Raw genomic sequence first — 27,282 nt, 5'->3', positions numbered from 1 at the left:
TCTTCATTGGGATCTCAGTCATGGTGCCACTTGGAAACTCAGTTTGTCATTGGGATTATCTCCATTCTACCACTTGTTGCATTAGTTCACATTGGTATTTCCTCCCTCATTTGTATAAATAAACCAACAGAGCTCCCATTTGCTCATGGTTGGAAGCTTTATGCTTGTTGTTACTCTAATGGAATTTTTATTAATAAATAAAGTAAAGTCTTTGGGGGGTACCTTCTTGTCTTGTGATGTTATGCTTTGTGGATGAGGTAAAATGTGTCATTGATTTTGTTTTTCATGCTATGATTGTTTATCATTGAGATTATATTGCATATCTAATTGATTTTGTGCATTTCCTAAGGGCGTTATTGTCTAGCGAGGGGATATTTGTAACTATTTGCAATATCCTTTGAGCTTGCCATATTCTAAGCATTGTTGTAATTTGTTGTTCTCGGTTGAACAACAAATTCAACCTTTCCTTCAGATCACAAGACTCCTTTTGTGCTAAAAATTGGTTTTGCAAGTGTTTCTTGTGTTCAAAGGCAGGGTACCAAGTCCCTTTGGAGATTGAGGACGTCTTTGGTTGGACCATCCATCTCCAAAGACCTCAAAGAGCTCACAAGTCACTCAAGCTAAGGATTCTCCAAGGACATCAAAGGACAATTGATAAGGGAATTTCTATAAGCCTTATGTTCTTCCTTCCATCAAATTCGAAATTCAATTCCTATTGGTTACTTTAAATTCTGCTAGTATTGTTTTATATCAAGCACTTGAGGCTAAATTGTTAGGTTTAAATCACAACTTTCGCTCATTAGATCAGCCCATGCGAGTTGATCTAGTGAGAGGCTTATTGTACTATAAGTGTATTATAATCTCATTTCATCCACAAGCTTTTAATCACATGCAAGTTAAGTCTTCCTCTTGCATATTTTAGCATTATTTCTCTTGCATGTTAACTTTTTCTCTCGCTGTTTCTGTAAGTGTTTTTGGAGACAAATGCGAGTTGATAAGGGGAGCTAAAGCGCATGCCTTGGAGCCCTCTGCATTTGAAATTTCAAGATCAATATTCTCTCCTCACTATTCACCATTTCTTCTTCTAGAACCTCACATGTTTGAGGAGTTGTGACTTTTGTATTTCACTGTTCACTCAAGGCTTTCAAGCCTTTTCTCTTGTAACAATCTCTCAAGTAGATTTGTAATCATTCATTTGTAACCCTTTTTTTGGGAAAGAGTGGTTTTGTTTTTCAAGTTCATATTGTAAACTCTTCCCAAAGCTAAAGCCCTCATCTCTACAAGAGGGCCATCACATCACTAACTAAAAATAAAAGAACTAATTTTTCATTTGAAGCTTGGGGATTCCCCCTTGGTATCCCATCCTTCTCTCTTGGAGAGAAAAAGATATTGTGTGTTTGTCACTCTCCTATTTCTTTCTTTTTCCTTTTCATGCAAGTATATTAGTTTCATTTCCATTTAGTTTCACTCTAATGCTAATGATTTAGTTGCATGCAAATTTCTCCATTCACTAATACGTTTTGATATTGAGTTAAGTGGTTATTTCAATTTCCATTTCACTTAGCTATCACATTTTGCTAGTTGTTCATTTTGTATGTTAATTATCTCAAACTAATTATATAACATGGGTACTCCTTGGATGAGGAATTAAATTCTGTATCCAAACAGTGTTCCAACAATCAAGTTTTTCATATATTTTTCATTTTTCGTGTAGCGAGGTCCATCGAAAGTATGCAACATGGGTACTACTTGGATGAAAATTTAAATTTGGCATCCAACAAGTGCTCCCACTCGAAATTTGAGTAAAACTGTAGGGATATAAGTTGAAAAAGTAATTCTTTTTTTCCCTATAAAATTTGATGATATAATCTAATCTTATTTTATTAGTTTCACTATTATTTTATCATATTCCTTAAGAGGCCCATTTTAGGCCTCAAAATTTCTCTAATTTCAGCGCTCTTGAAGAGATCCAAAGGTTGAAGAAGAAAAATAAAACACAAAAGGAATTGTTGGTTATGAATAAAGTTGAAGCTATTGAACCTCTGCTCTTGCAAATTGAAGAAGGTAAAAACATCCAAGAAACTCTGAATGAACAGCTCAAAGAGAAAAAACAAGCATGTGAAAGGTTTGAAGGAAAAGTTGTTTCTTTGAGAAAAGAGCTTGAAAAGGAAAAAACCCAGGTGAGATTTAACAAAAAATTTGGAAAAGGGATTGATTGTGATGAAATTCTTGAAGCACAAAGACTCTCACATAACAAAACAGGTTTATGATTTGAGGCCGAGTCAAGCTCAGCAACTAATGTTAAACGTAAGAAGGTAATACTTTGTTCAAGCTATTAATAATGCAACGAGTGCAAGAAACTATCAGGAAAAACAGCCATTCCAAGATAAAAAGAGCAAGTTGAATTCGACTCAGCAAAAGACTAACAGCGCCAAAAAGACAAATCAACAAAGAAATTTGAGCCTCAAACAAGGGAACAATCCAGACAAGCTTCAGAAATCAATCTTTTACCAAGTACGATGATGTATTTCCAGGATATTGTTTTACTTGCACTAATTATGGGCATAAGGTTGCGTATTGCAAGGTTAACCTATTGTTCAGGCAGATCGTTCCGCAATGAAGAGATTATCAATCTGATAACCAGCTTGTCAAACAAAGGAGAAGAAAAACTAGACTCGGCAATTCATTTTCTCCTTTGAACAATTTGATTCAATGTTAAATTTGCCAGATTTTTGGCCACAGAGCAATTGTTTGCAGAATCATAAAGAAAAGGCTTGCTCCTAAAATTAAACAATCAAACCAACAACCCAAGGTATGGAAGAAAAAGGAAAATGAACAAAACTATAATATGGTTTTATATGCTCAGAATGAAGGGAGCCAGTGGTATGTGGACAGTGGTTGTTCTAAGCACAGGTCAGGAGACGAAAGCAAGTTTCTATCAGTAAAACCTATCATCAAAGGTAATGTAACATTTCGAAATAATGCACCAGGCAAGATCATTGGTAAAGGAATAGTCAGTCTAGTAAATGGAAAAGGTAAGGCTAAGGATGTTCTGTTTGTTAATGGCCTGAAGCACAATTTAATCAGTGTTTCCTAGATGTGTGACCAAGGCTATGATGTGTTATTTAGATCAAAGAATTGTCAAATCAAATCTGCAAACACAGGAGAGGTGGTAGCTAAAGTAGTTCGGAAAAACAGTAATGTCTATGTTGTCGAAGTCAGAGAAATGATGTCTAACTAAGATTGATCAGAGTTGGTTGTGGCATCGAGGGCTAGGACATATGAACTTTGATCAGGTTGTCAAGATGGGCAAGAAGAATGTTGTCATAGATCTACCAAAGTGTTCTAAGCTAGAGAACACCATTTGTAAATCTTGTCAGATTGGAAAACAGGTGCAAGCGACATTCAAATCCAAAGAGAACTCAACAACCAAGCCATTACAATTGGTACATCTGGACTTATTGGTACATATGGACTTGTGTGGTCCTTCAAGGACTCAATCACCCTCATCAGGTAATCTGTGTTTCATACTAATCATTGATGATTTTAGTAGAATGAAATGGGTAGCATTTTTAAGAGAAAAACAATAGGCCTTTGATAAGTTCAAGAACTTTAAGGCCATACTTGAGAATGAGATTGATTGTAAAAGCAAATGCATAAGATCTAATAATCGTGGTGAGTTTACCTCCAAAGAGTTTCATGATTTTTGCAAGGCTCAAGGCATCAAAGGACAGTTTAACATAGTAGAGACTCCACAATAGAATGGAGTAGTAGAGAGAGCCAACAGAATTGGCCAATTGTTGGTTAGAACCATGATGGGAGAAAGAAATATACCACAGGGATTTTGGGTTTAAGCCATGTTACCGCTTAATTTAGAAGGGATCCTAGGAGTGGTTCCAAAGGGACTACTACTAGATCAAGTGATAACAATAAGACAAGGACCCACTGTCACCTCAGACAATGTCCCTTCCTCTTTATGGACTTTCACCGATGGGAGGAGTCTCGGTATAGGGAAATCACTAGAATGATGAAGTCCAAAACAATGCACAATGTGTTTTCCAATGCCCATTCAAAGGAGAGGCTCAGATAATAGGTTGCTTGTTTTAGAAGCAAAAGAAGGGCTCTCCAAGAAAGGCTTGAGGGAAGGATGACCTCGGGTTTAGGAATATTCAAAAAAATGATGAATGTCTAAGATCAAAACTTCTAAAATCCCTCACTTGTGATTGATGTTTTTATACTAGGGTTCAAAGTGAGGCAAGAATGGCTCATTCAATGGAAAGATTCAATTAAAGTGTTAGCTTTGGGAGAAGCTAGGATGACTTTCCACGAAAAACCCCTTGAGAGAAATACTATAATAGACCAAGGGTTGAGAGATATACTGTGGAAAAGGCTCACCAAATAATCACCTATAGTTAAGAGAAAAGGCTTTGAATGATGAACTACAAATTGCAAAGCTTCAAGAAATCCCCAAGTCAAAAGGCTTCAAGGGTTCCCTCTTCGTGGGATAGTTAGGGCATCAATTTATTTGAAATTCCACCGTCGGAAATCTTTCAAAACTAGAGAATGCCTAGAGGAGACATAAATGAAGAAACTTGTATGGACGGAATCCTAAAATTTCTCCTCCCTAAAATTTCGCACCAAGCCCTAGAAAATCTCCTTATCCTTAGGGGGCGAAGAAAAGAGGAAGAAAAGAGGTGAAAGAATGATATTTCGTTAAGTTAATGTGATCACCAAGGATCTAGGACCAGTGCCTAGTCTATTGGGAGAATGGAGTCAAGAATGAGATTGATTTAGGGTTTTTTTCTATCAAGGAGCCTAATTGCAGCTTTGCATGCCCTAATGAAGCAGCTACCCAGCTACAACAAGGATTTATACTTCGACTTGTCAAATAATGGAGTTTTAGGGTTAGGTTTTCAAAGACAACCCCTAGGAACATTTGCTTTTTCTTGCCCAATGAATAACGCATGCAATAGATCAAGACTACCAAAGTGATTCAAGATTTTCGCATAATTTAGAGCACAAGCAGCATCATGATGCAGTATTCCATACATTAAACATATAATGAAAATTTTGCATAAAAGAGAAACTTACATGGAAGAAAAAGTATATCCATCCATCACATTTGCAAGAGAGAAGCTCCAAAATAGAATAGCATTAACCCAAACATCAAAATGCATTAAAGAATCTCCAATTCGTCCTTCAATAGCTATAGCGAAATTCCAGAAGAAACAATGAACCAAATCCAAATGATGATGAGTTACAAATGAGGCCTCACTTGTATTTATATGAGCCTCTAATAGTTCAATGGGTCTAATTAGCCTAACAAAACCCTAAAAGTGTCTCTAATGTGCAAAAGAACACCCTAATTGGTGACAAGCGCACCAAATAGCTCCATAACATGAAAAATAAGCCTCTCAAGAGGGCCGAAATGATAATACAATAGCTAGGAGAGTTGTTGGAAGGCCTAGTGAAGTCTAACATGTGCTAAAATAGATGGAAGGACTCCAAAAATAGTGATGAAGGGGTTGGCCCCTTGATCTCCAGGCAAATGACCTGTGGTGCCCCCAAGTGATTGTGGGGCCACAAAAACATCCCCATGGGTCTCCAAGTGGATCGAACAAGCTTGTATCCCATTTGTAAACATTGGAACAATGATGCAAGCCCTCCCTTTGTCTCCCATGGTGAGACACATCCTCATCTGGGCCCTATAACAACTGTCAAGTATGAGGTGCAAGTGTGTAGTCGGTTGGGCAAGGTGGTCCAGGTACATCATCATCATCAAATAAATGGAACACAAGCGAGCATTGAGTGGAGTTGAATGATCCCATGATGTGGCTATCTACTCTCTATTATAGTGGAGGCCCATGGCTCTCTACGTTCACCCTACAAATGCCAATATGACCCTCTAGAGGGCTTGGACCCCGTATAGGGAGACCAAACCCCAAGATGAAGACCCACCTACAATCTTATATAAGATCCAATTCGTCTCCTCACCTTCCAATACAACAAATCATCAGTGCAATTGAGTAAATGAGCTTACAAATCATGGAACCAAGTGGACACTTCACAATGGCATGCCCTTCCATAATGGGCTTTAGAATGTACAAGTGTCTCCAAGTTCAAGAAGGAGGTTAATCAAGGACCCTATTAAGTGGTTTCAACCTCTAAGGGAGTGACAAGTCCATGGTACATCCCTTAAGTGGCAGGTGTCATGTGATATAATGATGGAACAGAGTGGGACATCAGGGGAAGGCTCCAAGCCACATGCCACAGTACAAGGGTAGCCATGATGAGGGAAGCCCACACTTGGGTGTATGAATGTAGGAGGGAGCAATCGTGGTACATGAGTTACCCTGGCCTTTGTTTTTCCACCCTTCTTCATATGCCTTTTGCCTTTTATTGATTTTTCTTATATAACTGCTCAGGGCTCCAGGGGATGAGAGCATGATGTGAATGATGTAGCAGTGAATACCCCCTTAAGGTTGGGCAGTTCATCGCCCACCAGGGGTTGGGACAATCATGGGTTCCTTAATGATGCAAGGGGCTCATATAAGGGCCCTAGGAACCAGGGTGATGGCCATAATGATAGAGGTTAGAGCTCATGTTGGCTTTTGCCCACGTGCTAAATTTGTGTGTTTCAACCATCTTTAGCATCTTATGGTACATTTACTGTTCAGAGTGGCCAAATTATGCTTTTTACTTTCTTTTTAGCTGCATCAACCTCTGAGGCGTCGTTCCAGGCCCGACCCAAAGTGTGGACAAGGGGAGGGGGAGGCTAACTCCTTCTGGACCTATGTTGCAGGAAACGTGGTACAGAGGTCCGTTTCCGTACGGAAACTGGTACGAAACGCGGAAACGCGTTTGGTACGACCGTGAAATGCATTTCTGGCCGTACTGCCACGTTTCCCGAAACGCAAACGTGGCCAGTACGGCCGTACGACCCACGGATGCGTGTCTAAAGTTATAAAAGTGAATTTTTGCCCTAGTGTTGATATGTAGTTCATCAGGAAATTTGAGGCATATGCAGTTCATGGTAATGTTAAATTCTTAAAGTAAAAGGATGAAAATGAAAAATAAAGGAGAATATCATGAAAAATAAAGGATAATATCACTTTTACTTAAATTTTTAACATTACCATGAAATGACTCAAGATGCTTGAGAGTGGTTTCGCCCTCATTGGATTTCATATGGAGAAAGTAGAATTTTAGATCTCACTCAAAATCCAGCAGCCTTATCTGTTTTTTAGGATTTCAGGATTGGGGGGATTGCATGTTTCCATTGGATTTTATCATGTACTAGGGTATGGAACTTGTATTTAATCAAGAGAACCAAGCCCTCTATGCAAGGGAAACTCCCAATAATCAAGATCATGTAGGGTACTAGGGTATGAAACTTGTATTTAATCAAGAGCACTAAGTTCGTTCGACTATGTAGGAGGAGACTCCCAATACAACAGTGGTCCTTCTAAAGAATGGGATGTGGATGCAGAAAATCCTGATTTGGATCTCTCTCTTGCAGCCTTATAGTCTTTATTGTACTTGCAGCCTCATATATTAATATAAATAAAGGTTGATTTTGAGATTTGGATATATAATAAAGGTTGCTTTTGGATATTCTGATATTTTTATTTTCATTATGTGATCATTCATGAGTAAATGTGATGTAAATTAAATCTTAATGTTTAAGTGTAATAAATTATAATGTATCATTTATGCTTTATGATTGCACATATATATATATATATATATATATATATATATATATATATATATTCGCGTTTCCCCATTTCCAAAATTTGGGGAGATCGCGTTTCGTATCACTTCCCGTTTCGGAAACTCGTACCCGTTTCCCCGTTTCGTGCAACCTAGTTCCGGACCCAATGGACAAATGTGGACCCGGATGGGAAATATGGTGAAAGGGGTTATAATGAGTGGAGGGAGTGATGCATGTGATGTTGGGAAACGGGACCACGCAACCAAAATCAGGATTTCCCATGTAGTGCCATTACTAAAGCTAGTATCCAATAAAGGAGATCCCACAAGACTAGGATACAAGGTTAACCACCAAGTTAACAGAGGGTACAAGAGTACAAACCAAGCCCATTCTTTCCGCTGAATCCACCCCCACTAATCCATGCCCAAAAGTGTCTGTGATAAGTAAGCCAAAATACCAACTACATAATGAAAGGCTATACCTTCAGGGTTGGAAGACCCACCTTCAAACATACGATCATAACAGATGGGCGAGGGAGCATAATAGCTCGCTCGGGTGGCAGAGATGGTGGCACATTGAGCTATCATGTGGCTACAAGGGGCTGCAGGCTGTCGGCTAAGGACCATCTAGGAGAAATTTTCTCCTATGGATATCACCCACAGGTGGTGGGTAACAAGCCATACACATAGCAATGGTGATTTTAAACAAGGCGCACTTCAGGCCAAACAATGACAAAACCCCATATGAGCTATGGTATGGCATACCTACTATAGTCAAGCATTTCAGAGTATTTGGAAGCAAGTGTTATATCAAGAAGAATGATGAAAATCTTGGTAAGTTCGATGCAAGAGCTGATGAAGGTATTTTTCTTGGGTACTCTTGGAACAGCAAGGGCTATAGATGCTACAACAAATATACAAGAAAAATAATTGATTACATTGATATTAAAGTTGAGCACATTGATTTTGAAGACAAACAACCAGCAAACATCAAATCCAATGATCAAATCGACCATGATGAGGACAATGATGAACCTGTTACAGATGAAGAGATGAAGATATTGAAGAACCCATCAATCCACAATCAAAGATCCTGCAATGTGCAAAAACACCACCTAGCTAATCAAATTGTTGGTGACTTGCATATAGGTGCTCAAACAAGAAGAAGATTAATAAATCCCCCTACTCAAGCGCATATAGCTTTGTTATTTATGATGGAGCCAAAGGATTTATCTCAGGCCAACCAAGATGACAATTCGCTAAAGGCCATGAACGAATAACTTGATCAAATCGAGAAAAATCAGACATGGGAGCTTGTTCGAAGACCAACAAATAAGAATGTTATTGGCATGAAGTGAGTCTTCAAGAATAAATTGAATGAAAATGGTGAAGTGGAAAGAAACAAAACAAGGTTAGTTTGCAAAGGCTATGCATAAATTGAAGGTTTCGATTTTGGTGATACTTTTGCTCCTGTTGCACGATTAGAAGCAATTCACATGATTTTGGCTTTTGCTAGTTTCAAGAAATTTAAAATATATCAAATGGATGTCAAATCTATCTTTTTAAATGGAGAATTGTAGGAAGAAGTCCATATTGAGTAGCCGAATGGTTTTCAATGAGAATTGCAGCAAGAAGTCTATATTGAGTTGCTTGATGGTTTTCAACAGTCAGAAAAACCTAATTATGTTTGCAAGCTAATAAAGGCCTTGTATGGTCTTAAGCAAGCCCCAAGGGCTTGGTATTCCAAGTTGGATAGTTATTTAAGTGTGGTTTTAAAAGAGGTGCAACTGACAACAACCTATATGTGAAATCTAATGATGGAAAATTCCTAGTAGTGTTGTCTATGTTGATGATATAATCTTCGCAAGTGATTCAAATCATCTAACTTGCCAATTTGCAGTTGATATGAAGGTTGAAATTGAAATTTCGATGCTAGATGAACCCTTTTATTTCCTGGACTTGCGGATCACTCAAACAGCAAGAGGTATTCTTATTTCACAAGGCAAGTATCTCAAGGAAGTCTTGAAGAAATTCAGCATGGAGGAATGTTCTTTGGTAAGCACTCCAATGGTCATTGGATGCAAACTCAACAAAGTTGATGAGTCACTTGAGGTGGATTAGACTTTATACAAATCTATTATTGGTAGCCTCTCGACCAGACATTATGCAGGCAGTTGGTATTGTTGGAAAATTTCAAGCAGCCCCCAGAAAAATTCATCTCCTAGCAACAAAGAGGATTATCAGATATCTAAGAGCCACAATATGGTTTTAGTACCCTAGAGGTAAAGATTTTCACTAATTGTTTTTACTGATGTTGATTGGGCAAGTGATGTAGATGACCGAAAAAGCACTAGTGTTGATGCTTTCTTTCTTGGTGAAAGTCTTGTTTCATGGTTGAGCAAGAAGCAAGCTTCAATTTCTCTCTCTGTTGTTGAAGCAAAATATATAGTAGCATCTTCTCGTTGTACTCAGCTACTATGGATGAAGCAGAATTTACAAGATGCACAAAGTGATATGTGACCATACAATACCAATAATCTATGATAATACAAGTGCAATCAGCATATCCAAGAACCCTATTTTCCACTCCAAGATAAAGCATATTCAAATCAAGTACCATTTCCTCAGACAACAAGTTGCAAATCAGATTGTAAAATTGGAGTATGTACCTACAAAAGAACAGGTAGCTGATATCTTCACTAAACCTCTCCCAAGAGATCAATTTCAGTACTTAAGGCAATGAATGGGAGTAGTCCCTCTTACCTCCCTTCGTTGATTCTTCTCCAAGGGGAAGAATGGCAGCCAACAAGCATTCAACACATCAAAAGGGAGTTGTCAGGTCCACAAGATTAGAATGACAGGCGAAGATTGGTTGTAGTGAGAGCATATTATTTTCTTTGCCATTGATGTCAAAGTGGGAGGATAAGGAAAACATTGAAAGGAGAAAAAGTACAAAACATTGCATTGGTATATAAGAAGGGAGAATGGCCAAACATTGAGCACAACTTCATGACAAGTGAATGCAACTTTTTGGAAGCAAAGGGGGAGATAAAGGAAACCACTGAATGAAGGGGAGTTTACTTGGTTTCCATGATAAAGTTTATCTTGTGAGCCATTACTTTATTGTGTTGTTGACTTTCTTTGATGATTGATAACAATGTTTTTGGTGTTTCCATCAATGCCAAAGGGGGAGAATGTTGGAAATATGTTGGCATTGATGTCAAAGAAAGTGTCATGATGGTGGAAAACATCAGGTGGTTGCAAGTAGACTGAAGATCCGGTCAAACAAGTGTCTAATGGAGCATTATCTTCATATCAACTTTTTTGTATAGAAGATAAGCTCAGATGGATTTGGAAACTACTCAGATGAATTGGCCTTGAAGAGAGCTTTTCAACGTCTGAAAAAGAACCCCTGGATCAAAAGTTATTGAAGGTCAAAGTTACAAAGCTAAAAGGTCTAGGCTCAGGCTAAACTTGGTGGCAGATCTAGTGTTCTCCATATTTGACAAAGTTTCCAAAGTTGGCGGAGCAATTGGCGGAGGTCAAGGTTAAACAGAGCACCTGTCTAAGGGTAGATCACACGCCACGTGTCCCCATCGTGAGATTGTACAAGATGCGGGGGTCCATGCCATATCGCGAATTAAACAGTGGAGGGTCCGCATTTGGTTGTTTTGGCCAAACCATCAATAGCAAGATCAACAATCTTTGTGTATTGCAAACCCCCCCCTAGTTTGAAACCATTATTGGGGGGTCCGCATAAAACCACAGGGGGTTTCTCTAACGCGCCAACAAAGTATGACGTGGAAGCACAAATGAAGCCATGACGAATAATGACATCAGCATGACATAAGCCCAAGACATGTGGCACCCTAGGACGATGACACATGGCATGCATATTTGGCGTTTTCTAGTGGCCAAGTGGGCCAAAAACAAGTTACACGTGTACCAAGCAAGAGGCGACATGTGGCCTAAATGACATCAACACGAGTCAAACGTCGGATGAGAATATTTTTGTCTACAGCCATGAAATTTCATATCCCAGGACTGGGAGCTCGGAGCTAGGTTTAATTTGTTCGCGAAAAGAAAAGGCTGACAAACAAAAGTTGATCAATAGAGAATTTGTCGTCGTTTGTCATCCTGTTAAGCATCGGAAGGCACACCAAGGAGCCCAACAAGCAGTGTTGTGCGGAGGTTTCTCGTGTTAAATTTTTCTGGGGTCTATGGGCTTAAAATACACTATATGCACTTAACAAGGCCTTGGGTCCTACGGGTTGTGTAAAGCACTATGGTTATATGTGTGGACCTGTGGGCTTAAAGCAAAGTGCTTCGAGCACATTTGAAAGAGTTGCAAGCATAGATATAAAGCGTTGTGGGCTTATATATTTACAAGGCTTAGGCCTAAGGGCTTAGCATAAAGGGGCTTGGACGAGTTGGAAGTTGTATTTGGCAATTATGCCAAAGATGGCAATACACTAAAGTTAGAACAGCAACTAGAACCTCTTCTAGAAACTGTAAAAATACCAGAATTAAAGAAAACAGAAGTTTGATTCAGTTTTTCATATCAGGACAGCAAAGCAGATATTGAAGACTGCATGTACACATCAAGATAAGTTGACAAAAGTGGAATATAAAAGAAAAGCAAGTTAAAACAAAGAATTTGTTAAGTTGAACTTAACTAAAATCACTAAAAATATCAGCGCTTATTCTTTATCAGCAGAAACTGAATCAGCAAGAAGATTGATGATCAAGACATCAGAGAAGAATATTGTCGAAGGTGTTTTATGGTGATTGGTGTGTATTGCTGTAAGAGAGATTGTTGAAGGTATTGGTGATTGGTGTGTGTGTGATTGAAACACACATTAGCTCTATGAGGAGGCCTTCATGATTTGAGTTTAAAAATGAATGAAAGAGAAACCGAGGAGGTCTAGCAAGTTGTAGCTTGCAAATGAAGGGTTGTAGCTCCTTTCAGTGGTAGCCGATAAACTCATGAGTTGTAGCTCATTTCAGTAGTAGCTGATAAATTAGGGAGTAGTAGCTTCCTTTAAGTTGGACCCTGAGAAACCAGCAAGTTGGAGCTTGAAATAGTTTGCGGGTTGTAGCTCTCAAGTAGGTTGAAGCTTACCAATTGATGTAACAGCAAGTTGAAGATTGACTTTGTAAAAGCAATTGAAGAAAAGATTGAAGTCTTTATGTGTTGCATATGTGCTTCTTGTGTTGATTAATAATGATGCTTACATGAATTGTTGTTAAGAGATTGTCGGTGTTTAATGTTCTTTACTTTGTGAAAGAAAGTTTTAAGTTCTCACAATACTGATTCACTGCTCCACCCCCCCACTCTCAGTATTGTCCTGCTTTCTAACACCTTCAGCTTCTCCCAAGCTCGTTTGTCCTCTTTCTTCTTTCTTGTCCTTTTGTCTTTTCGTGCATAGGGGAAGAGATCTCATGAAAGTTTTATCTTTTTTTTATACATGTTCTTTTTTTCTTTACAATAATATCTTGCCTAGACTTTACATTTCATGCATTTTCCTTGTGACTTAATATAATGCAAGGGTGGACATTGACCATGATGGCACAGGGCCCTTTACGCCAACAAGCCAACCTTCTTCATCATCTGTACCCTTGAACCTTGCCATTGTCAACCATCATAGAACATATGGCATAGCCAATTGTTCTTGTTCAGATCCAATTTTAATAATACATAGCCCTTCAATAACAACAATAACATCATATGATTAAGATTCCTTAAGTGAAGACCAAAGAAGATAAAGCATCTGACTTATTCCTCTTGAATCAATCCTTTGAGATTCAATATTAAACTTTTAAAGGTAACAAAATAAAAATTAAAGGAAAAAATAAAATTAAAAATAGAATTTCCAAATAAAAATAAATAATAAATAAAATCCACACCAATTTTAGCTACAGAATCTCGTGACAAAAGATGGTCCTCTGTAAAGAGGAAACAATTTACTTGATGATCACTACATAGAAATAAATTACTTGAAAAATCAGTAAAGAAAGGTATCTAAAAGCTTTATGTCAAATGAAATATGGGACTCTGATCTTTATGAATTGTCTAAACATATCTAAATTAGGAGTCCAACTTTAGTTGAAAGTGTCATGAGGAACTGAGAACTTACCATGGCTCCATAGAAGCCCGGCTCCTTCACACCAAATAAATATGCGAAGTAACTCTCTTGCCTGTAAAATTAAAAAATAGCTAAGGATGTCAAAAATCAACATGGAACAATGTCACCACTACAAGTTCACAAACTTATAAGAAATGCAAAACAGTATATAATCCATTATACAACATAGAACATAAAATTTTGTTTCTGAATTCAAATGAAATTATAAGAGGAAGATCAAGAGCACAATTCGCAAAGAAAAAAACATAATTTTAGAAAGTTGAATGTCTAGTTGTTAATGAACAGGGTGCTTCGTCCTCCCATCCCCCTTCCCTCCAAATCACAATAACGAAACTCCAAGGGGTACAACCAATTACCCTTACAACTTACCAATAAGCCAGACCCATTGCTTGATTAAATTGTGATTGGAAAGTCTTGCCAAAGTAACAATGTCATAGTAAAGTGCAAGGCTGCTAAATCTGCTTTACATGTTTGATTAAATTGTGATTGGAAAGTCTTGCCAAAGTAACAATGTCATGGTAAAGTGCAAAGCTGCTAAATCTGCTTTACATCCAAACCATTTTTCTATCAAAACCATGCATGTTGTCAAAAATAAATTTATAATGCCTAGACATACAAATATGTGGTTTTAACAATTCAAAGAAACAAGATTTAATCAAGCACTCAAAGTCACTTAACAAAGCATTCCCCATATTTATCTTACTTCAGATATCATAGCCCACTGCAATTAATTTGCATGTTCCATTCACAATCAACACTAAATGCATATATAACAGAATCGACACCTATCAAAGGGATCTTTACATATAGAAAGACAATAGAAGCACATTCAAATGAATGGTTTAGGTCCAAAAACACTTTGTCTAAGATCAAAACTTAACTAATGGTCTGAACAGCGCAGTAGATTTAGCCACCATTGATTAATATTACATTGACCATCACTAGGACCATGGATGGCAGAAAACGTGTTCATTTCTGTGGATGAATACAATTAAACAACATAAATGATTCAGAAGTATGCCTATTCAGCAAGATCTTAAAAGGGTGAGAAAGAAAGAAAATGCATTAAGTTCAAGAATGACCAAAAGTCATCAATGGGACCAAAAGGATGCATATCTTAAATACATTAATGAGAATTGTATAAGACATCTCCATCAAAAACAAAGTATATATTACATAAAAACGTCGTAAATATAACCATGTCCTAAACAACTACTAACCAGATTGATGCCCATAGCAAACTGAACATACCTGGTGAACATCCGGATGGGGTATGTGCCTAGAGAGGCGGTGGTGTCCAAATTTATGCCTCCCAACATTGTGCTCTGAGCTTGAAAGTCAAGGCAACGCTATTTTTAACAATGCTGGTTATGATGATGAAAAATCATCGTTGATGCTTATCAATCCGTACTACTGAGATCTGATAATGGGGGCTAGCATACCCCCAACGAGTTTCAGGATTTCTGCAGCGAGGTAGGGATCAAGAAGGAACTCACGGTGCCTTACAAACCCTCAGCAGAATGGGGTTGCAGAAAGGAAGAATAAGACCATATTGGGAGTAGCCTATGTTTTTGTGGGTTGAGGCCTACAATACAACTATTTACTTGCAGAACAGGAATCCTCACAGGGTATTGGAGGACAAGACTCCTGAGGAGATGTTTATAGAAGAGACCGAAGGTGAGTCATCTGCGCATCTTCGACAATTTAGTTTATGTCCACATTCCTACAAAGAAGAGAACTAAGCTGGAGCCATCATCAGAGAAGGGCATTTTTGTGGGCTACAGTGAGGTCTCAAAGGCCTAAAGGGTCTACTCCAGGATAGAGGACATTCATCATCAGACGGGATGTCAAATTCAAGGAGGGCAGGACCTTTAGGAGGTCTCATGACATAGAGCCAACAAGGGTAGAGGATTAGGAGCAAGAATGTTAAAATTGGCAACTAGGGCCAAACTCCATGTGGGTCATCTTATCTATGGAAGCTCATATTTTTCTTGGATTCCTCTCTCCGAGAGGTGTAGGATTGATCTAAAGATCATCCGATTCCGACATGTATTTATGGAAATATGAATTTATCTGTGTTATTTGACAATTTGTCAAGGTCAACCAGCAAGCAAATAACCCCAGCTCAACCTCAACGTTGCATTATAGATAGAAGAGGTCTCAAGTCATTTGTCACACACACATCTCACTTGATCTCTCTCTCCACATGTTTTGGGTTTGTCTTCTCTCAAGGAAGACGTTGTGGAAAGAGCCATCAAAGAGAGTCCTAGGTTCTGTTCAGTTGTGCCCTAGCCGCAGTCAAAAGGAAGGCTCCTATACGCTGTCTAGAGGAAGCCTATATCCGCAGTTGAGGAAGGCTCTAATACGCTACCAAGAGGAGCTCCAATCTGCTGTCCAGAGAAGCTCTTATACGCAGAAAAGGAAGTCCTCCTTCACTGTCAAAAGGTGGCCCTAACCGCAGTCCTAAAGGTGCCCTAATCTGCTGTCAAGAGAGCCCTAAATCCGCAGTCCTAAAGAGGCCTAAAGCTGCAGTCAATGGAGGCCTAATACACAGCTAAGGAAAAAGACTTGGCAGCTGATCTGAGGAGCCATAGTACACAGCCATTGACTGACCCTAAGCCGCAGCAAAAGGAGCCCAAACGCAGCTAGAATAATTCTGTTGGCAGCTTGAAAGAAGGCTGTTCCTAGGCATGGGTTAAGGGACTGTTTAGGCATCGTTTGTGACTGCGTTTTCTTCTTGGAGGAGAGCCGAGTTAGAAAAGGGAAGCTGCAAGTCTGTTGTGGCTAAGTTAAGATAATATTCATCCCTGTTTTGACAGCAGATAGCACACGAAGAATTGCAGGGAGGCCGAGTCCTAAACAGTGGGGCGTTGGATGAATATAAGGGCTGGTGTTAGCCCTATACTCCTGCATAGGACAGCAGCAAAGAAGAGGGACTAAGCCGCAGTGGTAGAAGGTTGTTTGGGTGTATGCTTTAGGGCTGATGCAGGCTGCAGCTTACCATGATGCCCTAACCAGTGATGCAGTAAGTGAAGGATGGTCTTGTGGAAGGCAGAGCTATTGTTAAGGGCTAATAGGCTGCTCTGCATTACAGCAAAGGGGACAGCTTTCCCTTGGAGGACAACCACATCAATTGAAGGCAATCTGGGCAGATTTTGAGGGCTGATAAATATGCCCTAACCAGTATTCAGAACTGCAGTCCTTGATGTCAGAATTGCATCCTCATTGTGTCATCTTCATGGTGTAGATCTTTGATGTCAGATCTCCTATTTGGCAAGTCAATGTTGACTTTAAATCTTTGTACTATCTCTATCTCTCTGCTGAACTATTGAAGAATATAAGATTATTTGATCAAGGGTTTCCCCACATTGGGGTTTGTCCCTGGCTGGTGCCACATCTTGTGTCCTCTTGTCTTGGCTTGTCTTCTATTGTTTTATGTTTATGTTCTATCTGCATTTTACTATCATGCTGATGTGATTGCTAATCTGGATATTGATATTGGGCTAATAAGAAAATTTAAGTAAATTGCTCTAAGCATAGAACATACCAAAATTTAATAGCTCCTAAGGTTGAGCAGGGACCAATAGCACCAATAACGTGGGCAAAGCTTGTATATCAGGAGGAGAAAGGGGCTCTTTCGAACTCTATTAGGAGGCCGTCAAGATGAGCCAAACAGAGCTTGAGGGATACTAAGGAGCATGTGGATGCTCCTAGCAACACTTTCAAGGGAAGTAGACCACTAGCCAAATTTTCTAGCTACTTGGCCTTCACAAGCGGCATCAATGAGTCTGAGCCTTCTAACTTCGACGAGGCAGCAGATCAGCCAGTCTAGAGGGATCCCATGGTGGAGAGGAGTATAGCTCCATCATGAAGAATGATGTGTTGGAGATAGTGTCGAGGCCTGAAGGGAAGTTAATGGTCACTTCTCGATGGATTTACAAGATCAAGCATGCAACAAATGGCAACATCGAGAAGCACAAAGCAAGGTTTGTGGTGAGAGTGTTCTCCTACAAGGAGGAAGTAGACTATGAGAATACATTTGCTCCTATTGCCATATATGCATCTATTAGGGCAATTATTTCCATTGATTCAGAGATGGAATGGAAGATACATGAGATGGATGTGAAGACTGCCTTCCTCAGTGGGGTGATTAAGGAAGAGGTGTATATTGAGCAACCTCAGGACTTTGAGGTGCATGAGAGAGAATCTCACATATGCAGGTTGAAGAAGACCCTTTATGGGCTAAAGCAAGCTTCACGGATGGTACTCTAGGATTGATGGATACCTACTTGGTTTGGGTTTTGTTACCCACTACCTATGGGTAGTATACATAGGAGAAAATTTCTCCTAGATGGTCCTCAGCCGGTAGCCAGCAGCCCCTTGCAACCACTAGATAGCTTGATGTGCCACTATCTCTACCACCTGAGCCATCCATGTGGTCCCTCGCCCATCCATTATGATCGTATGTTTGAAGGTGGGCTTCCTGACCCCGAAGGTATGGCTTTTCATTGGTATAGTTGAGTAATTTTGCTTACTTATCATGGACACTTTTGGGCATGAATCGTTGGGGGGATTTGGCAAAAAGAGTGGGCTACGTATGTACTCTTGTCTCCTCTGCCCAATTTGATGGTTAGCCTTGGGTCCTAGTCCTGTGGGATCTCCTTTACTAGCCATTAGCTTTAGGGTTGGCACTACATGGGAAATCTCGATTTTGGTTGTGTGGTCCCGATTCCCGACACCATATACATCACTCCCCTCCGCTCATTTTAGACCCATTCATTTCTTTTCGCATTCAGGTCCACATGTGTCCACTGGATCCACATAGGTTTAGCCTCCCCTCCCTTTGTCCACACTTTGGGTCGAGCCTGGAACGATGCCCTGGAGGTTTATGTAGCTAATAAGAAAAGGAAAAGCATAGTTTGGCCTCTCTCAATAGGAAATGTACCACAAAATTCAAAAGATGGTCGGGACGTACAAATTTAGCACGTGGGCAAAAGCCAAATATGAGCTCTACCCCTTATTAATGGCCATCACCCTGATTCCTATGAGCCCTAGATGAGCCCCCTTCACAGTAAGGAACCCATGATTGTCCCAACCCCTAGTGAGCAATAAGATGCCCCACCTTAAAAGGGGGCATCTACTGCTATATCCTACACTGCATGCTCTCATCCCCTAGAGCCCCGAGTAGTTATGAAGAAAAATCAATCAAAGGCAAAAGGCATATGAAGAATGGTGGAAAAACAAATGCCAGGGTAACTCATGTACCACGATTTGCTCCCTCCTACACTCATATACCCAAGTGTGGGCTTCCCTTATTATAGCTACCCTTATACCATGGCATGTGGCTTAGAGCTTTCCCCTGATCCCCACTTCATACCATCATTATATCACTTGCCATCTACCACTTAATGGATGTACAATGGACATGCTAACCCCTTTAAAGGCTGAAACCACCTAATAGGGTCCTTGGTTAACCGCTTTATCAAGCTTGGAGACACTTGTACATGCTAAAGCCCACTATGGAAGGGCATGCCACCATGAAGTGCCTAATTGACTTAATGATTTGTAAGCTCTTTTACGTGATATTCTAATGATTTGTTGTATTGGAGGGCAAGGGGACGAATTGGATGTTATGCAAGATTGCAGGTGGGTATCCATTTAGGGTTTGGTCTCCCTATACGAGGTTCAAGCCCTCCAGAGAGCCACACTGGCACTTGCAGGGTGAGCGTTGAGAGCCATGGACCTCCACCATAGCAGAGAGTACTTCATGGATCCCGGCACTTGTAGGGTGAACGTTGAGAGCCATGGGCCTCCACCATAGCAGAGAGTACTTCATGGATCCCAACACCATTCAGTGATTGCTCGTGTTCCACCTTTTGGATGAGGATGATGCACCTAGATCACCATGCCTAGCTGGCTTCACACTTGTACCACACACTTGACAAGGGTTTCAAGGTCCAGATGAGGAAGTGTCTCATTGCAGGAGACAAAGGGAAGGCTTATGTCATCATCCTAGCCCTTACAGATGGTTTACAGGCATTATCAATCCACTTGGAGACCCATGAGGATGTCATATTGCCCCCACACCCACTTGAGGCCCTGTTACCCACCACCTGTGGGTAGTATCCATAGGAGAAATTTTTTCTCCTATATGATCGTCAACCGGCAACCAGCAGCCACCAGGTAGCTCGATGTGCCACTATCTCTACCACTTGAGCTAGCCATATGCTCCCTCGCCTATCTGTTAGGATCATATGTTTGAAGGTGGGCCTTCCAACCCCGAAGGTATGACTTTTCATTCTGTAGTTGGGTATTTTTGTTTACTTATCATAGACACGTTTGGGCATGGATTAGTGGGGGCGATTCAGTGGAAAGAGTGGCCTTGGTTTGTACTCTTGTCTCCTCTGTCCAATTTGATGGTTAACCTTGTATCCTAGTCTTGTGGGATCTCCTTTATTGGCTACTAGATTTAGGGGTGGCACTACATGGGAAATCCTGATTTTGGTTGTACGGTCCTGCTTCCCAACACCATATACATCACTCTCCTCCACTCATTATAACTCCACTCGCCCTATTTCCCATCCGGGTCCACATTTGTTCATTGGGTCCACAAGGAGATAGCCTCCTCCTCCCCCTGCCCACACCTTGGGTCAGGCCTAGAATGATGCCTCGGAAGTTGATGCAGCTAAAGGGAAAAGAAAAAGCATAATTTGGCCACTCTCAACAAGAAATGTACCATAAAACGCAAAATATGGTCGGGACATACAAATTTAGCACGTGAGCAAAAGTCAGACATGAGCTCTACCCATATCATCATGGCCATCACATCGGTTCCTAAGGCCCTTCATATTGGCCCCTTTCATCATTAGGGAACCCATGATTGTCCCAAACCCTGGTGGGTGATGAACTGCCCCACCTAAAGGGGGTATTCACTGTTATATCCTACATATCATGCTCTCATCCCCTCGAGCCCTGAGCAGTTAAAAAAGAAAATTTATAAAATGAAAAAGGCATATGAAGAAGGGTGGAAAAACAATAGTTGGGGTAACTCATGTACCATGATTGCTCCCTCCTACACTCATATACACGAAGTGTGGGCTTCACCCATTTTAGCTACCCTTGTACTGTGGCATGTGGCTTGGAGCATTCCCCTAATGCCCCACTCCATTCCATTATTATTTCACATACCACCTGACATTTGAAGGATCTACCACGGACATGCCACTGCCCCAAGAGGCTGAAACCACTTAATAGGGTCCTTGGTTAACCTTCTTCATGAACTTGGAGACACTTGTACGTTCTAAAGCCCACTATGGAAGGGCATGCCACTATGAAGTGCTCACTTATATCCATGATTTATAAGCTCATTTACTCAATTGCAATAATATTTGGTTGTACTAGAAGGTGAGGGGATGCATTGAATCTTATACAGGATTGCAAGTGGGTCTTCATCTTGGGTTTGGTCTCCCTATATGGGATCCAAGCCCTCTAGAGGGTCATATGGGCATTTGTAAGGTCAGCATTGAGAGCCATGGACCTCCACCATAGTAGAGAGCGGATTGCCACTTCATGAGTTCCTTCAGTTCCACTCATTACTTGCTCGTGTTCCACCTATTTGACAATGATGATGCACCTGGACCACCTTGCCTAGCAAGCTACACTCTTGCACCACACACTTGGCAGTTGATCTAGGGCCCAGATGAGGATGTGTCCCACCATGGGAGATAGTGAGAGGGCTTTCATCATTCTTCTAGCCCTTACATATGGCATATAGGCTTGTTCGATCCACTTGGAGACCCATGAGGATGTTTTGTGCCCCCCATAGCCACATGGGAGCACCACAGGTCATTTGCATGGATATCAAGGGGTCACCCCCTTTATCGCTATGTTTGGAGATCATTCATTCATCTTGGCACACATTGGACTCCCCTAGGCCTCCTCCAATGTCACGTGGTTCAGATTCAAGTTTGGCAATGATTAGGTTCGGTTTGAGTTCGAATTTTTTTATGAGGTTCGATGAGGTTTGCCGAACCTGAAAATTTAAGGTTCGCCAAAATTCGAACCTTAAAGTGAAAGTTCGACGAACCTTGTGACATAGGCCTCCTCAACGGCCCTCCTAGCTATTGTATCATCATTTCGGCCCTCCTGAGAGGCTTATTTTTCATGTTATGGAGCTATTTGATGGGCTTGTCACCAATCAGGGTGTTAGTTTGCACATTAGAGACACTTTTAGGGGTTTGTTGGGCTAATTAGACCCATTGTACTATTAGAGGCTCATATAAATACCAGTGAGGCCTCGTTTGTAACTCATCATCACTTGGATTTGGATCATTGTTTATTTTGGAATTTCACTATAGCTATTGAAGGATGAATTGGAGATTCTTTAATGCATTTTGATGTTTGGGTTAATGCTATTCTATTTTGGAGCTTCTCTCTTGCAAATGTGATGGATGGATATACATTTTTTTGCCATGTAAGATTCTATTTTATGCGAAGTTTTCATTATATGTTTAATGTATGGAATATTGCATCATGATGTTGCTTGTGCTCTAAATTATGCGAAAATCTTGAATCACTTTGGTAGTCTTGATCTGTTGCATGCGGTAATCATTAGGCAAGAAAAAGTGAATGTTCCTAGGGGTTGTCTTTGAAAACCTAACCCTAAAATTCCATTATTTGACATGTCGAAGTATAAATCCTTGTTGTAGCTGGGTCGTTGCTTTATTAGGGCATGCAAAGCTGCAATTAGGCTCCTTGATAGAACAAGATCCTAAATCAATCTCACTCTTGACTCCATTCTCCCAATAAACTAGTCACTAGTCCTAGATCCTTGGTGATCCCATTAACTTGACGAAATATCATTCTTTCACCTCTTTTCTTCATCCCCTAAGGATAAGGAGATTTTCTAGGGCTTGGTGCAAAATTTTAGGGAGGAGGAATTTTAGGATTTTGTCCAGACAAGTTTCTTCATTTATGTCTCCTCTAGGCATCCTCTAGTTTTGAACGAATTCCGACGGTGGAATTTCAAATAAATTGATGCCCTAGCTATCACACCAAGAGGGAACCCTTGAAGTTGCTTTGACTTGGGGATTTCTTGAAGGTTTGCACTTTGTAGTTCATCATTCAGAACCTTTTCTCTTAACTATAGGTGATCATTTGATGAGCCTTTTCCACGGTATATCTCTCAACCCTTGGTCTCTTATAATATTTCTCTCGAGGTTTTTCATGGAAAGTCACCCTACCTTCTCCCAAAGCTCACACTTTAATTAAATCTTTCCATTGAATGAACCATCATTGTCTCACTTTGAACCCTAGTATAAACCAGTGTTTTACGACTCCGACCAGGCCGAGGATCGACTCCGATTCGGTAATGACTCGGCCTAGTCGATTTCAATGACTCGGTCGTTGTAAAAAATACATTAAATATTTATTTTTTTTATAAAAAAACATAATTTTAAATATTTTAAAGTTAAACATAATTTTAAAGATTTTCATTCATGTTTCCAAAGTCCAAACACACAGCATTATAATATAGATGGAAGACAACATATGATCAAAGTAGGCTCATGAACCAATCCATTATATCAAAATGGTACCCAATGGCAATACATAGTCAACTGTCATACATGATCAAAGACTCAAAACAAAATACAAATAACCAAGGAGGCTAGAAATGGCCTCTACAACAAAAGTAAACTGTGATGGTGACCAGACTCCAATACTAGTACTACTGCAGCACTGCTAGCAGCTACACTACTACTGGCTAGTAGCCACTGCCAGAGGAGCCAAGATCATCTCGACCAATCTCTGGAGTCTGGATCATCATCATCAGAACAGTGAAAAAAATATACAATAGCTCTAGGTGTCAAGGTAAGGGTTTCAATTTGTATTCCTTTGTGTGTTCCAAATTTCCAATGGAATTTGTTTGGGTAATTCTTTGAGTATAATTTCAGAACTTTATTGTATTTTTGATCCGTTGGTGTTGTTTTACCTTGAGTCTAGGCCCAGTAGGCTTCGTTCCACTTTCCTACGTATCAATCTCAACCAGGGACAATTTTAAGATAATTTAGGTCTTCATGGCAGTCTGTATCTAGTTATATTGACTTCAGTAAACATTTTTTTAATACCTACTATGCCTTCTTATTAGCTTATACATGTTACTTTATGTTGCAGGTGTGATATTTCAAAGTGTCATGGCACATGCATGATAGACTGCTTGCAGAGGTGGTCTGATATATAATTTCATTTTTCTTTTTTTCTTTATGTTTATTATTCACTGTTTTTTTCTTGAGAAACGGTGTGATATTAAGTTAAGAATCACTTCTGAAGACCACTGAAGATACTGCTGATGTGTGCTTCAGATCTATAGTGCCAGACTCAAAGCGTTGATGTGAAAAGTGAGCCTCTAATTAGTTCAGACTCTCAAATGTTCTGCCCTTAAAATGATCTTCTTGCCAGTGAATTAGGGAAGTCTCATCTATGTATTTTCTTCTGTCACTGATGTATCTCTGATTGCAATCTCAGAAGAGGTCACAAATGCCTTCAACAGCCTACACTTCTGCTTTAGCTTTTTACTTCATGAAATTGCTCCTTCACAATGACCTCAGTGATAACTCCAGAACTGTCCTGAAGGAATTCTGTCCAACAGACCTCCTCAACTCTTTTTCTTTTCTTTTCTTTCAGATCTCTGGATTATGCCTTAATACAGCCTTCAATCAGATTCAAATAAATCTTAGAAATCTGATCTCAGATTACACTTCTCAGAAAATAATAGGTTTCTCAAATTAGTCTGCAACAGGATTACTTCAGCAAAGGTTAGTCTGTTCAAAGTTTTATATATGGCAGATTTCGATTCCATATTAAAACATATGTGACTTAAACTGCATTAAACAGTTTGGAATCCTTAAACTCCATTAAACATTTGAAAAATACCAAAAAAATGAATTTTTTTTATGTCTTTTATGCCTGCCCAGCCGGTTTTCATTGACCCGGCCTGGTCAATACGGACTCGGCCTGGTTGACCGAGTCAACTATGACTCGGCCTGGTCATTGGATGACTAGGCCGAGTCATAGTTGACTCGGCCAACCTAGCCGGTTACTTGGCCTGGTCGTAAATTTTTTTATCGGCTCGGTTTGACCAGGCCGTTTCCGAGTCAACTCGGCCTGGTTGTAAAACAATGGTATAAACACATAAATCATAAGCGAGAGATTTTGGAAGTTTTGATTTTAGGCATTCATCATTTTTTAATATTCCTAAGCTCGAGGTCATCCTTCCCTCAAGCCTTTCTTGGAGAGTCCTTCTTTTGCTTCTAAAACAAGCAACCTATTATCTGAGCCTCCTATGAATGGGCTTTAGAATTCACATTGTGCATCGTTATTGACCTCATCATTCTAGTGATTTTCTTCATGCCGGGCTCCTCCCATCGATAAAAGTTCGTAAAGAGCAAGGAGCTTTAGCTGAGGTGACAGTGGGCTATTGCTCCATTGTTGCCACTTGACCTATTAAATGCTCTATAAGAACCCCTCCTAGGACCCCTGCTAGTTTGAGCAGTGACATTTTTGGCGTTGTTGCCAGAGATACGAGACATGTGCCTTGTTTCCTTTACGACATCGTTGATATATCATTCTTGGTGACTCCGTTAGAAGAATGAAACCCTAGTTCTTCATTGAACATTAAGCTCAATGCTTGTAGGGTGGAGCGAGCATTTCTCTAGGCATCCTTAAATTCACCCTGACAAATCCTACATAATTTACATGTATATCTGAATAGGATGTCTTTCTTTGATGATTTTCCTGCTTTGGACGAATCCTTGGGCACCCTAATCATGTCACAGGAAGGATGATACATGGCATGCCCAAGTTTGATGATGATCCACTCTCCGCAATTGGTCATGTAGAAAGATTTATTCCACATGCTTCAACGGAGAAAGTGGTCCACCAGGATGTCCTTATACTATTGTTCATGAGCTCTCTCCATGGTCATAACTCATGGTTGCATAATCACAAACCTAGGAGCATCTCATCTATTGAGGAGTTCTTTGAAGGCTTTCTTAGACATTTTCAAGTATGCCTTGCACCAAATATTCAAGAGGAAGCCTTCATTGAGCATTATCATGACCTTGGGAATCTAGATGATGGACAAGAAGGAGGATCCTCCCTGGGTCCACATGACGAAAAAAAGTGATGAAGATACTTTTGAGAACGTGTGATAGGGAGGATGAGTCTATGGAATGTGAAGTTGAGGTTAACATTCTCGATAATCCACTCTTTGAAGACCTTGGAGAACGTGGCCCTGTAGCCCCTTCAGACTTTGATATTAGTGATTACTTACATATGAAGGGATGGAAATGGGATGTTCATAGGAACTGTTTTGGCAACGGTCCTATTTATGACATCGATGACGATGATATCAATAGGACCCTGGTCCCTCACAATCGTGGGGTTGTAGTTTAGTTACACATGGACCCTTTCCTCAACCCTCCTTGTTATAATGAATCCTTTCTCTCTCCTAAGTATGATTATCATCATTGTTTTAAAAAACGGTCGAGTCAACTCCGACCCAGCCGAGTCAACTCCGACTCATCCGAGTCAGACCGAGCCAATGCCTGGCCGGGTCGGCTCAGTGGTCGAAACAGAACGGTTGGCCAGGTTGTTACCGAGCCAGTCATTGACTCGGTCGACACGGTAATGTGAAAATTCTATCACTGCAACAACTGATTTACTTTTCCTACTTATTCCACAATAAGTTATTTATGAAATTACTTCAATAAACATTAAAATAAATATTGTTGCAGATATTGAAACAGTTATTTTGGACAACAGTCCCCAGAAAACCCAATGTGGGAAAACCGGTGCAACAAGGGAGGTTTTTATTATTCAACAATTCTTCAGTACAACCAGGTGCCAAACTGACTTACCCACAGAGATAAAAAAATTCTCCAGCTCTCCTCCCAATCCCAGCATCAGCCCAGCTGACCTCTGCATGGCTCTAAGACTCTGCATCAACCCCTGCTTGACTGCGTCAGCCCTGGGCCTCTCTGTGTCACCCACGCAGGCCCAGTTAATGACTACACAGTCTCATGCCGCCTCTGCGTCTGCCTGAAATGGCCTGTGTTTGCCTCTCCTGCCTCAGTGTTGATCTCTAGTGGCTGATCCCGTCTCTCTTTTCCGTACTTGCTGCCCCCTAACTGCTCACCAGACCACTGGTTCAATTTCTCAACTAACCCCACTCTAGAAATTGAACTAGCTGGTCTCCCTCAGTATGTTCTCCAAGTGAACCTCAAGCCTCCTCTTATACTTTTCTCATTGACAAATCAACGGCCGAGATTGAGTCCCTAATCAACGGCTAAGATTAGATCTGGCTTGATCCATGACTTTTGGAGCATTCTAAAACAGTTTTATATTAATTCACATTAATATTTTA

The 27,282-nt window shown here is 40.2% G+C and overlaps 1 protein-coding gene across 1 annotated transcript in view; it reads right to left on the bottom strand.

The window, feature by feature from the left end:
- The window catches only part of LOC149138853 (Metallopeptidase M24 family protein), a 538,903-nt gene that overhangs the window by 468,397 nt on the left and 43,224 nt on the right, over positions 1-27,282 (bottom strand). Inside the window, exon 3 of the mRNA XM_089448420.1 lies at positions 13,851-13,911. Coding sequence (XP_089304546.1) covers positions 13,851-13,911 — 61 coding nt within the window. The remainder of the gene's footprint in view (positions 1-13,850; positions 13,912-27,282) is intronic.

The sequence above is a fragment of the Pinus tabuliformis genome, chromosome X, assembly GCF_031772625.1.
Source record: "Pinus tabuliformis cultivar Carrire ecotype Pingquan chromosome X, CPIR1, whole genome shotgun sequence".
NCBI lineage: Eukaryota > Viridiplantae > Streptophyta > Pinopsida > Pinales > Pinaceae > Pinus > Pinus tabuliformis.
This window is presented reverse-complemented; position numbering and strand designations above follow the sequence as displayed.